Here is a 14,089-nt window from a genome sequence, read left to right on the forward strand (position 1 = left end):
TGGCTAGCACAGATCTGAAGTTGCTCCCAGCCCTTCCTACTCACAAGAAAAGTAACTCTTCTGCACTAGCTGGAGCTTCTAGAAAGCCTTGGGTAGAGGTAGTCAAGCCCTAAAGATTGATGAAGGCCTGTATGACTGAGGTGAGGTGTACTTCTGAGAACTGGTGAAATCTTTTGGCCATCTGTAGATCTGAGGGGAGAGGATGAATTTCTATGTGAAAGCTTGTTCATTTTCCAGGGGGTCTCTGGGCATGTTTCATTTGTGGGATATGGTGCCCCAGACTGGAGCTGTAGAACTGCCGAGAAGAGCCAGGTCCATTTGGGGCAGAGTGCATAAGATTTCTTATGTGAGTGACATTGCCCTATTCTGTATCAGGAAGGGCACCTCCAACCACACTTCTTTCTCCGCCCTCATAGATTGTGAACAGAACTCTCCATCATGTCCTCAGACTGGACTTTTTCTTAGTCTTGCTTAAGATTTTCTTGTAAATGGTTAGTTCAGAGTACTACAGGATAGCTTAGTATAGATAGCCCTTCCCTTAGGCCACTTAGTGAGACCAGAGCTGGTCGGGAGCCTGTAAGGTTTCAGGAACTACACTTCCTGCCAGCAGTCATAAAGACAGATGCTTACATTCAGTGCCTTCTGTGCCTGGGCCAGACCCACTTGGTAACCCAGTGTACAGCAGAGAGCTTTGAGATACCAGGCTCATCAGTCTGATACTGGGTCTGTCAATGGTACCAAGACCAGCCTCCATGTCATAAGTCCTGCATCAGAGGACCAAGATGCACTGCGCCACTCTGGCTTTAGTGCCATCCTCTATCACAGCCTGGAGACCAGACTCTCCTCTGCCCTATACTGGGAGTGAATTCTTCACTCAGCACTGACTATTGAGGCTTCAGTAACCTTGGTGGGGATGCAGGAAGCACCCACCGTAGCACCTCTTCCCTCACCTGGCACCATTGTCCTTCACACAGACTTCAAACCTGTTATGTGATGCCAGGTTTGTCTTGGCACTGCAAACCCACTTAGAGGTCTGTCTGCATAGAAGGAGGAAGCACATGTCCCCACAAGAAGGGCATTAACAGAAGAAAAGTACCACCACCCCCTTCATACTCTCTGAGCTGTGAGGACTTTGAAGAGATTGGGATCTGTTCTTAGCTTTATGCTAATTAATAGTTTTATCAATGACCTGGAAGAAAACAAAATCATCACTGATGAAATTTGCAGACAACACGGATTGGGGGAGTGGTAAATAATGAAGAGGACAGGTCAATGATACAGAGCAATCACTTGGTAAACTGGACACAAGCAATCAGTATGCAGTTTAATATGGTTAAATGTATACATCTAGGAACAAAGAACGTAAGATACTTACAGGATGGAGGGCTATATCCTGGGAAGATAGTCCTCTGAAAAAGACATGGGCGACATTGTGGATAATCAACTGAACAGGAGCTCCCAGTACAATGCTGTGGCCAAAAGGGCTAATGTGGTCATTAGATCCATAAACAGGAAAATGCTGAGACTGCTGCTGGAATCATGGGTGTCTACAGTTCGGGTGTCTACAATTCAAGAAGGATGTTGATACATTGGAGAGGGTTCTCCAATCTAGCAGACAAAGGTATAACAAATACCAGTGGCTGGAGGTTGAAGCTGGACAAACTTAGACTGCAAATGGGGCACTTTTTTACGGTGAGGATAATTAAGCACTGGAACAATTTACCAAGGGATGTGGTGGATTCTCCATCACTGGCCATTGTTACATCAAGAGAGGATGTTTTTCTGAAAGATCGGCTCTAGTTCAATTCAGGGCAGTTCTTTGGCCTGTTATACTAGACATCAGACTAGATGATCACCATGTCCCTTCTGATTTACAAAGGCTCTCAGACAGCACTGGTTACACTTTAATAGAGAAGGTGATTGACCGTTGGAACAAACTACCAAGGGAAGTCAAGAGATTCAGAATCCATCATGACTTCAGATCCAGACTGTATGCCTGTCTGGCAGAGATGCTCTTGCCTACAGTTACAGGCTCAATGTAGGGGTAGTTGGTGACATCCCACAGGAAGTCAGTCGATGAGCCAGTGGTCCCTTCTGGTCTTCAACTCTGTGACTGTATGAACTATTCTTGTAAAGTTCCTCTCTGCACTCCAGCTCTCCATCCTTCTTCCTGTCTGCCTCAGAATGACTGTGGTTAGGGAGAAGGACCAGAGAGGGGTGCACTTCCTTATATTGGGTCAGCTGATATCACCTTGCACAAGGGTGCTTGTGCACCCCCCAGCAAATATGGCTTTTCAAGGCAGCCAGAGGTTAGGAGTCTGTTACAGGAGTGGGTGGGTGAGATCTGTGGCCTGCAGTGGGCAGGTGGTCAGACTAGATGATTGCGATGTGCCCTTCTGACCTTAAAGTCTGAGTCTATAAGAAGAGCTCTAGCGGTGACAGAGCAATAGCAGCTGCCAGCATTTCAATCACTATGGTGTCTAACCTTGCCTGCGGCAATCTAATCTGCACCTACCTGAGGAAACGTATCCATTGTTTGAATAGGTTCCAGCAGCAACTTAATGTCTGCTGAAACGATTTAACTGCAAGTAGAGCTAGGCCCATACCATCTCTCAAACTGTGGCTCAGCCCATTAATTGAGACAGGGTACAGGCTGTGTTATGATGGAGAAGCACTGTCTTCTCTGTCCCTTTGACTGGGAAGCCGGTCTGCGAGATGGCCTCTGCCCTCCTGGCTTGCTTGTCATCCTCACTGAAAGCCCTGAGAGGCTTCTCGGGGTTGTGATGTGCCTGTTCACCCCACCTTGGTATCTCTGCATTCTCAATGCATGACCACTATATGGTTTTAAGTCCTGTCCTGTTGGTCTGCGTGAACAGGCTTGGGAACTAAGTTGCCTCTAAGCTGCGCAGAACCCCCCTTCAGGAAGTTGAAGGCTGCTATCAAATCCCCCCACTCTTCCCTTCTGCAGGCTAAATAAGTCCAGTTCCCTCAGCCTCTCCTCGTAAGTCATGTGCCCCAGCCTACTAATCATTTTCATTGCCCTCCGCTGGACTCTCTTGGACATCCCTGCCCATCTTGGCTAGGTAAATTCTGTGGAAACCAATACATGCAAATAAAATGTTATGTTAAGTCTCAGCTTTGTATTTGAAGACTTGACTTCATATGTCAGATATGCTCTCAGGGGACAGCACTTTGCAGCTAGCCGCCAGAAAGTGTATCCACCTTCTAAAACTAGGTAGAAAGCGTAGGTCAGCAGGAGACGAGGCCTGTTAGCGCAGGCCCAGCACTAGGGTACTGCGCTTTCTCTGCTCACAATAGGGTACACAGCAATGTGCATAATTTCACTGTTAGTTGAGTAGCAGAGTAAAGAGCTGCGAAAACTCAGAGGTAGCAAGAGTGGCTGGTCAGACCGATTGGTTTGAATTGCAAATGGGAAAGGATTTCTGTTAGTCTAGCTGCTAATCATTTACAGTCTTTGCTTGCTGCAGTCTCTAGGACTTTTCTGTGGTACATGTCATGTCTGCTCTTGTCACACATAAAGGGAATTGTCACTCACCGGCCTGGTAAGGTACTAGGTATTCTCCTTACCATACAGATGGAGAGCTGAGGCCCAGAGAGGTCAAAGGTCACACAGTGAGTCTAGTCAAGCCCTGAATTGAACACACCTCCTGAGTTCCAGTCCAGTGCTTTAGCCACAAAGCCTTTCTTCTGGTCTGGTGACTAGGCCAACTCTGTCTGCCCTGACCCTAAATCCCACTGCAGATGAGAGGGGGAGGAGCTGAGAAGGTTGGAGAAGGCAGAAGCCATGCTTGCAGCACCTAATATAGTCAGTGAGTAATGACTGATCTTGGTGCTTTTTCATTCAGCTATCCTAAAGCAGAGACCCTGTGTTAGGTAGCCAGCTCCAGCATTCCAACCCTCTTTTTTTCAACTGCTCTCAAATCTCATGTGCATTCCTACAGTCTGGTTCCATGTCAAGGCCACCTTGTCCAGCTTTGTTCTGACAGATTATGAAATATGTTTGAGCTTTACAGAATTGCAGAGATATGAAAATGGCCTTCTTGGAGAGAGCTTAATCACAGCACTGCATTAGGCTGCAGCAAACCCAGCAGGCTTGAGGGAACCTGAGTATCTACCTGTGCACGGGGACACCTTGCAGTGGCAAGAGGAAGCTGCTTGTAGGATTAGAAACTGCAGGCTGGAGCAGTGGGAGCTGTGACTTAATTCTTGAATCACTCTGCTGCCTCCCAGTTCTCATTGAGCTCTAGTGTAGGCCCCTGCACAGGGCAAACCTTTAGCTTTGCTAAGGTGTTAAAGTGCTGCTTGGGAAGGGGATCCACTATGAGTTGTAGCTGGGGCTTCATGTGGTTCTCAGTTCTTCAACAATAGAATCCACCACTTACTGCAGAGTCATGTTTCAGCATCTGCATTGGCATCTTCAAAGCTACATTTCTTGTCCTTCCAGAAGTGAATGACTCCTTCATGCTGCCAGTGTAAAGCCAGCATTGCGTGCAAGGCTATGTACCAACATAGGAAGGGATGGTGTGCTCAGCTACCCAGAGAGCTTGCAGTGTAACTATGGGATTTAATCCACTTAATAGCGAAATAAATAATGAGAGGGAAATGGCACCAAAGTAGCCACTTCCTTATCTGAGTCACTGCAAACTGCCACTTTGCTGCAGAACCCCAGGGCTTGCTATATAGTCGGAACTGGGAAGCCCTGCTTTGGTGGCAGTGGCTTTGCAAACAGTGTGTCACAGTATGTCAGACCTGCTCTTTGTTATGAATGGAGGGAAGTGGCCATAACACAGACAGAACATGAGCTGCCACAACTTGAGTGGGCGCTGGAAGCATACAGCTGCCACTTGGCAGGTGCAGTTGGTGTCCTGTAAGTGGGAGCCCAGTACCTGGGGCTTCGGAGCAGGCAGGAATGGGCACAGAAGTAGATACTGTGGCTTTGCACATGTGTGTTTTCTTTATATGCGGGGGGAGGGGTAAGCACCTTGGCATCTCTCCAGACTGCCAGCTGTGCTGATGACAAATGGCTTGCAGTGAAAGCAAAGTCCCTGTAACAGAATGATTGGCAAATTGAGGCATGCTGTCTGCTGGCTGACATTTCAGAATGAACTCAGAACTTCTCACTAAATGAACAAAATGGCTAGGAGAGCTTGGGGGAAATAGCTTTATTTATGTCTCTCCCCACCTGTGCCCCACATAGAGACGTGTGTATGGTCAGGGTTATCTGAGAGCTGCAGGGCAGGTGTGTGCTGGGAGGATGGGGGTGGAAGACTGGTAGGAATCACATTGAAAATACATTGGAAAGAGCTGGAGGGATTAGGTGCACTTACCTTTAACTTGATCTTCCTTCTCAGCACATGGCAGTTCCATCTTCACTTACATTAACTTTCCACTCCTAAATTAGACAACGAGATTTCAAGGAAAGACTCAGGTTAGTGATCCTCTAACCATGGCCCCAAGTCAGTCAACAAATAACAAAACGTCCAATATTAACTTACAGGAAAGCAACAAATGAAATATTCCAAATTCTTGGTGCAAGGGGCCAGGCCGGAGCACACCTTTTTTTTCTGTTCTAGGAAAGTCAAACTCCTGAACAGTAGTCTCGTTTTGAATAGGATTGACTCCTATCAAATGGCTTGAACCTTTTGTACAAACTAGTGATTGTCAAGTACAGGTTAACAGTGGTCAGTCGTTCCACCCGGTTTCATTCTCCACTGCCGTGTGCCTCTGCACCTCAGAGGTAAGTGCTGCCATGCTGATCTGGTGGCCCTCACTTTGTCCTAGTGTAAATGGCCACACAAGGAGTATTGGGAGGCAGTGGAGAATCAGGCCTCTGGTCCTCTTGGGAGGATGGAAAGCCAAGGGCAGAACCCTTTCACTGGAAATAGCAGCATGGCTTTAATGATTCATTTCTGCTGCTATCGAGCTAAATGTGAAAAGGCCAACTAACATGTTAATCGCCCCAGTGACAGGAGATCCTTGTGAGCCTCAGATGAGGGCCTGAGCTAAGTGGATATGCCATCATTTCCTTCTGGGCATCTTAGGTTTCTAGAAGACTCCAGAAAGAAGATGAATTGTGACAAAGCCAGAAAACTTACTAGCTTAATCAGTACTATTGTGAGGAAGATCTTTATCTTAGACTCTGGTATCTGAATTTGTGGTTCTAGTAGGTATATGTAGCTCAGATAGTGCTGGGATAATAAAATATTTCAGCTTCATAGTTCTTATGACTTAGGGTATGTCTACACAGCAACTAGACACTTTTGGCTGACCTGTGCGAGCCAACTCAGGCTTGCTGGTCTTGGGCTGCAGGGCTGTGTCATTGCTGTGTAGACTTCCAGGCTCTGGGGTTCTGCAAGGTGGAAGGGTCCCAGAGATCAAGTGGAGTGCCCCAGGGGTTGGTCCTGGGCCGGTTTTGTTCAACATCTTTATTAATGATCTGGATGATGGGATTAATTTCACCCTCAGCAAGTTCGCAGATGACACTAAACTGGGAGGAGAAGTAGATACGCTGGAGGGTAGGGATAGGGTCCAGAGTGACCTAGACAAATTGGAGGATTGGGCCAAAAGAAATCTGATGAGGTTGAACAAGGATAAGTGCCGAGTCCTGCACTTAGGAAGAAAGAATCCCATGCACCGCTACAGGCTGGAGACCGACTGGCTAAGCAGCAGTTCTGCAGAAAAGGACTTGGGGATTATAGTGGACGAGAAGCTGGATATGAGTCAACAGTGTGCCCTCGTTGCCAAGAAGGCCAACGGCATATTGGTCTGTATTAATAGGAGCATTGCCAGCAGATCGAGGGAAGTGATTATTCCCCTCTATTCGCCACTGGTGAGGCCATACCTGGGCATCCAGTTTTGGTCCCCCCACTACAGAAAGGATGTGGAGAAATTGGAGAGAGTCCAGCGGAAGGCAACGAAAATGATTAGGGGGCTGGGGCACATGACTTACGAGGAGAGGCTGAGGGAACTAGGGTTATTTAGTCTGCAGAAGAGAAGAGTGAAGTGTGATTTGATAGCAGCCGTCAGCTACCTGAAGGGGGGTTCCAAAGAGGATGGAGCTCAGCTGTTCTCAGTGGTGGCAGATGACAGAACAAGAAGCAATGGTCTCAAGTTGCAGTGTGGGAGGTCTAGGTTGGATATTAGGGAAAAACTATTTCACTGGGAGGCTGGTGAAGCACTGGCATGGATTACCTAGAAAGGTGGTGGAATCTCTATCCTTAGAGGTTTTTAAGGCCCAGCTTGACATAGCCTTGGCTGGGATGGTTTAGTTGGTGTTGGTCCTGCTTTGAGCAGGGGGTTGGACTAGATGACCTCCTGAGGTCTCTTCCAACCCTAATATTCTATGATTCTATGATCGGGCTCCAGCCTGTGCCCAGAAGTTTACACAGCAAGGGAATAGCCCAAGCCCCATGAGCCCGAGTTGACTGTCATGGGCCAGCTCTGGATGTCTTTCTGTGTAACTACACCCTGGAATTGCACTTGTGCCTTAGCAGAGAATAACATACTTATCCCATATAGTGGTGCCTACTGGTCTTTGGGAGCTTACATCATGGAGACAAGAGCCCTTTGACAAAGTATTTTTAAATACCCACTTGCTTTGCTCCTCTATTCAGGCCATTCAGTGTTTTGGGGGCAGATGCATGCAATAAAAATCAATTTTGGTATTCTGGCTAGAATTTACCTTTTACACCTGTTGTGCTTGCAAGATCAGTTGTTGAAAGCCTGTAATGTCAACATTAATTATGATCAGACTGGTCTCTTTACTAATTTCTAGATGGCAACAGTACCTTACCATACCTCTCCTTCTCTTCCGTAGATATCTGAAGTGGGGAGAGACTCCTTGCCTTCTTGGCTGCATTGGGAACCGAAGAGTAGCACCTTGGAAGGTTTGCCCCTGGATACTGACAAGGGTGTGCATTACATCTCAGTGAATGCAGGGCAGCTGGAGCCCAATGGAAGTTATGTGCCCCAGACCACCAATGTCTTTTCCATTGAGGTTCACCCTGAAGACCACAATGAACCTCAGTCAGTACGAGTGGCTTCCCAAGACCAGAATGAGGCAGCACCATTCATGTGTGGCACAGAGGAACCAGTCACAATCCTGACTGTAATTTTGGATGCTGACTTAACAAAAATGACACCAAAGCAAAGGGTTGAACTTTTAAACCGAATGAAACGTTTTTCAGAGGTGGAACTTCATAACATGAAGTTGGTTCCTGTTGTAAATAATAGACTCTTTGACATGTCAGCCTTCATGGCTGGGCCAGGAAATGCAAAGAAGGTGGTGGAAAATGGGGCCTTACTCTCATGGAAATTGGGATGTTCTTTGAGCCAAAATAGTGTTCCCAACATCAGCAACGTTGAAGCTCCTGCTAAAGAAGGTGCCATGTCTGCCCATCTTGGCTACCCTGTTGTTGGCTGGCACATTGCTAACAAGAAACCTCATCTTCCTAAGAGGATAAGGCGGCAGATCAATGCCACCCCTACACCTGTCACTGCCATCGGGCCACCTACAACTGCTATCCAGGAACCACCAACCAGAATTGTTCCCACCCCCACGTCCCCAGCCATTACACCACCCACAGAAACAACAGCTCCTCCAGTAAGAGAGCCTATACCATTACCTAGGAAACCTACAGTTACTATTAGAACAAGAGGAGCCATTGTTCAGACACCAACTCTAGGACCAATTCAGCCAACCAGAGTAGTAGAAGCCACCAGTACTATCCCTGGGCAAATTCGCCCAACGATGACTGGATATGTAGAGCCTACTGCTGTGGTTACACCACCCACAACCACTACTAAGAAACCAAGAGTGACCACTCTGAAACTAGGCACACCATCAACAACAGATTCCTCTACAGCTACAACTCGAAGGCCTACCAGAAGACCCAAAACTCCTCGACCTACCAAGCCCCCTGGCACGACCAGATCACCAATCACAAAGTTGGAAACCCCCTCTCCACCAACCCGCATACGCACTACTATTAGTGGTCCTTCCCGTGTGTGGGACCCAAATGAGCCACCAAGGCTGACAAACCACATTGACAGGGTGGATGCATGGGAAGGCACTTACTTTGAGGTTAAAATACCTTCTGATACATTCTATGATAAAGAAGACACCACCACCGATAAACTGCAATTGACTCTAAAGCTGAAAGAGCAGAAAATGGTGGAAGAAAACTCCTGGGTCCAGTTCAATAGCACTAGTCAACTAATGTATGGAATGCCTGATCACAGCCACATAGGGAAGCATGAGTATTTCATGTACGCCACGGACAAAGGTGGCCTCTCTGCCGTGGATGCTTTTGAAATACATGTTCACAAACGGCCACATGGGGATAAGTCTCCAGTTAAATTCAAAGCCAGATTCCATGGAGACCACAATGCAGTGGCCAGTGACATCAGTAAAAAGATTCAGTTGGTAAAGAAGCTGGCTTTTGCATTTGGTGACCGGAACAGCAGCACAATTACCTTACAAAACATCACCAAGGGCTCCATTGTAGTGGAGTGGACAAACAACACTCTGCCTCTGGACCCATGCCCGAAAGAACAGATCAGAGCCTTAAGCAAAAGAATCTCTGATGACTCTGGTGGTCCTAGTCCAGCCTTCTCCAATGCCTTAGAGCCGGAGTTCAGGCCCATAAATATTTCTGTGGTTGGCTCCGGCAGCTGCAGGCACATTCAATTTATTCCAGCGGCTAGAGATGGCAGGATTATCTCTGAAGCCACCCCGACATTGCTGGCAGGTAAAGACCCCGAGAAGAGCAGCGAGGATGACGTGTACCTGCATACTGTGATCCCTGCTGTGGTGGTTGCTGCTATCCTGCTGATCGCTGGCATCATCGCCATGATCTGTTATCGCAAGAAGAGAAAGGGCAAACTCACCATTGAAGATCAGGCAACCTTCATCAAGAAAGGAGTGCCGATCATATTCGCAGATGAGCTGGATGACTCCAAGCCCCCCCCTTCCTCCAGCATGCCCCTGATCCTTCAGGAGGAGAAAGCCCCTCTTCCCCCTCCAGAGTACCCAAACCAGAACATGCCAGAGACTACCCCCTTGAACCAGGACACCATCGGGGAATATACTCCATTGCAGGATGAAGACCCCAATGCACCTCCATACCAGCCTCCCCCCCCTTTCACAGCACCCATGGAGGGTAAAGGCTCCCGCCCGAAGAACATGACCCCCTACAGGTCTCCACCTCCATACGTTCCCCCTTAATGAACAAAAGATTCTTTGCGGAGTAGGGGCCTCTAGTCCCGTGCCAGGGTTGTCTGTAAGGACTGATGGCCTGCAAATCCATTGCCAACCAGAAACACCACTTAGAATCCCAAACCGCAGCCAGCCCCTCTCCGGAAATGTTCGCTAACCAGAGTGCTGGGGAGACTTTGGGACACTGATTTTATTTTTGCCTAACAGCTTTTATTTTATTTTATTCATAGAAAATTCTTCTTGGCTCAAACGTATTTCTAACGGCAGGCTTCTCAACGCGTCCGTGGACTGGTGAAAAGGGAGAGGGATGGCTGGACGTACAGGCAGCACTGGGGGTGGCACTCTGAGGCTCTGCTGTTTGCCTTTAACACTAACTGTACTGTTTTTTCTATTCACGTGTGTCTAGCAACAGGATGTAACATGAAAGGTAGCCTACAAATAATGACATTCAAGGGACTTTCTGAAGTCAAGGCTGAGTTTTTACATTTAATCTGCTGTCTACCTGAAGTTGTCTGTGTAGTTTTTGGGATGGGGGAGGGGAAGAACCTTGCTAAAAATCAGCTCCAGAGGTGTTTCAAACCCAGTTAGAGGATGGACCTAGCCAGTGTTTTTATCAGAGGAATCCTATTTTTTCACATATTGTAAAATTGTCGTCAGCCTGGGTGTGGGCACCCTTTGCCAAGCGCCCAGGAAACTCCCTGCCCCTGCATAGGCCATTGCTGGCCTGCCAAGATCGCCCTGCCCGTCCTCATGCTGCTGGAGAACAGAACTCGGAGGTGCCTCAGAACAGCCTGGAAAACAGCCATTGGGTAACAGAGAGTGGGGCTCAGTCAGGCTCAGAGGGGGCAGCATCTCCACAGTGGCCCGCATGGCTGTGGTGTGTGCAGGCCAGCGGTGGGGGGGCTCTGCCAGGAATGGGAGAAGGTTTTATACTGCCCCGATTCTCCATGTAAGTAGCGAGTGCTGGGGTTTGACACACTTTGAGGTATTTTGGCAAAGATGCAATATTTTTATGTAGTATGTTGCTATCTCCTCACTTCTCCTTGAGCGTAGTATTGACACAGCTTCTCATCCATCCCCTTTCGCTGTCCCAACCCACTTGTGCTGTGCTACCCTCACGCTCACTTGCACATTACATTGGCAGTTGGGACCTTCGAAGTGCCAGAAATGGCTCAGAGTAAAACTCTCAAATCTAATTTTTTACTAAATTTTTTGATACAGCCTCAGATTGTTTTATTAAAAAATCATTAAAAATGGTAACGCTGGCAGCAGTTTATACGAGCTTAGCTTCTTAGTAGCAGCTCCATGGGACTGACTGCGTTGCTCACTTTGAGTTCTGTCTCTTAGTCATTGTTAAATATTAGAGCCATGTCTAGGTTTCTTGCCTTTTTAAAATGAACTTTCATCTTCTCTCCTGCGAGGTTGGGGTTGCCCTGTAGGCTGCTCCTGTGCTTTTTTCCTTTGAACTAAATCATTTTAAGCATGGATTTTTCTGGACCGTTTGAGAACTATTTTTGGTACATTTAGAGGGAGGAAAAACCCTTTGCAATAATGTGGCCCTGCCCTGGCTGGGGCTGGCTGGGCAGGTTCTGGCTGACTTTGCACACCAAGCAGACACTTTAAGCCATATTGACTGTTTTGCAAAGTATGTTTGTGTGCTGACGTGGCCAAGTTACACAGCAGTAGGTGACTGGAGAAAATGACCTTCACCTCTTAATTGCTAGGGTGGCATTTCCCATCAACCCTTTTCTCGACTTCAAGGGAGTTTGCCTGTCAAAAGCAAACACTAGCCTAATCTTGTTAGGGCCTTAGCTCAGTAGGGTCTGCTTCTGCACCTGCAAGGGGGTAGGAAGAGTGAGGTTGGGGTGGCTGCAAAGTGCACCTCAGGCAGGATTTTATTGGTGCTGGCTTTACCCCACACACCAATTGTGACTCCTCCTCTCCCCCTGCAGGAGTGCTGGAACTGAGCAGGCTTCCTAGGAGAGCACTGGCCCATGTTGTCCTGTCTGGCTATGGGGGGAATGGGAGTTTCATCACCCAGAGGCTCTGTTGGCTTTGTGCTGCACCTAGAGCTGTGTTTGGAAGCCCGTTGCAGCTGGGAGTAGATTGCAAGGGCTGAGCTGGCAGCGGTGCATTTCAGGTGCCTCTCCAGCAGGCCTGAAGTTATTCCCACACACGCAAGTTAGAACAGGCTCCCAAACAGTGTCGTTGTCCCTAGCAACCACAGCCACTCCATACTGGCCATGCGCAGGCGCACATGCGTCAGGCCTGGGCCTACCTGTCACCATAGAAACTGGAGGCGAAGGGGCAGTGAACAGAATAATAATGGCATTCTCAGTGGCCGCCTTCCCCTTAGCACCAGTGCTGTTTGTTTATGCCACTAGACACTGTAATGGTGAGAGAGACTTGTATTAAAAATGTGTTCACCAATCACTGCTGTGTTTTTATTCCTCGTATGATTATTTTAAAGATGTTTTCTGCATTCTGTAAAGAATCCTATCAACTAAATAAACCCGTGTACTTTACTACACCGGTGTGGGCTCACACACTCTTCCTCCGCTGCTGGCCGCAACCGTGCCTTGTCACCCACCCAGCAGGCTTCTGGGGGCAGAGAGCTGCAGAGCAACTGCTGTGGTGGAGCTCCAGGCCCAGCAAGGCTTGGGGGCAGCTCTCTGAGGGTATTCTGGGATGTGGGGGCTTTTACTAAGAGCTGCTGGCTTGCCCTCAGTTGTGCCTGGTGCTGCAAGGCGGGGTGTGTAACTGTCTGTTTAGATGAGAGCTTCTCCCATTTGTATGCTCTCTAGGTCAGAGTGAAGCAGACAGAGAATACAGGCGCTTGAGTTACTGCAGGGAATCCCAGTCTGCCACCAGCATGCTACTGAGAAGTGCTGGGTACACATCAGACACCCCCCCCCCCCCGCCCTTTCGGCCACAGGTGTGACTCCCACTCATCCATCTATGCAAGTCCATGGAGACTTGAGAGCATGGGCAACAGTGATGGCAATTCTCCCCCCCCATGCTATGCTGGGCCTTAGCCCTGGCCTGAGGGGTCCACTAGATGAAGATAGGAATCCCAGCCAAGGTTTGAACGAGATTTTAACCAGTTCCAGTGGAGCCCAGGTTTGAACACAGTCCAGCAGGGCTCTGCTCACGCAGCGGCTGGTGTCACTAACCCAGCCGTTCGCAGAAAGTTGGTGGTTCGCTCTCCACAGGGAATTAATTGTACATTTGCTTTCCCTGTGTGCTCACAGCACAAACCTTGCTCATCCTATCAAAAACAAGACTCTGTGACTAATCACAGCAAAGCAGATGAGATTCCAAATGCTTAGTCACAGACAAAATGAAATTTTGAGAAAATGGGGATGAGTTTGTGCATCAACTGTTTGCAGGGACCCACTCAGCTCTAATTCAAGCTGCTGAGCATCTGGCATCTCAGGCCCAGAGCACTGGACGGTCCATACCCAACCCCCAGCTAATCAGAGCAGCTGGGCTGTGCCCTGGCGAGGCAGGGAAGGCCTAGCACATGAGCAGTTCTGCCCCTGCCCTATACTCAGACAAGTGAGGTGAAGCAAAAGCTCCATGCATCCCATTATTTTTCTTATCCCACCACCTTGTGTACTCTGAACATGGCTTCCATCCACTGCATGTGTCATGGTACCAGCTCTCCTGAACTACAGGGAAGCGTAGACCCAAAACTTCACTGGCACTAGAGCACTAGTGAGAGGCAAGTTTGGGGGGTAGGGAGAAGCCAGATGTGAGGAAAGGAGAGCTGTTGCCATTAGAGCAGGCAGAGAGAATCGCTTCTGACTAGATAAGTTGTCAGGTTCCCAAGTTGAGGTTAATTAAAGCTGG

General features: G+C 48.3%; 1 protein-coding gene across 2 annotated transcripts in view; it reads left to right on the forward strand.

Moving 5' to 3' along the window:
• DAG1 (dystroglycan 1) overlaps positions 1–12,767 on the forward strand; it is a 126,064-nt gene extending 113,297 nt beyond the window's left edge. For both annotated transcript variants that reach the window (XM_045023856.1, XM_045023855.1), the window contains exon 3: positions 7,838–12,767. In XM_045023856.1, coding sequence (XP_044879791.1) covers positions 7,838–10,246 — 2,409 coding nt within the window. In that variant the 3' untranslated portion in view covers positions 10,247–12,767. The remainder of the gene's footprint in view (positions 1–7,837) is intronic.
• Positions 12,768–14,089: the final 1,322 nt, after the last annotated feature.

The sequence above is a fragment of the Mauremys mutica genome, chromosome 7, assembly GCF_020497125.1.
Source record: "Mauremys mutica isolate MM-2020 ecotype Southern chromosome 7, ASM2049712v1, whole genome shotgun sequence".
Taxonomy (NCBI): domain Eukaryota; kingdom Metazoa; phylum Chordata; order Testudines; family Geoemydidae; genus Mauremys; species Mauremys mutica.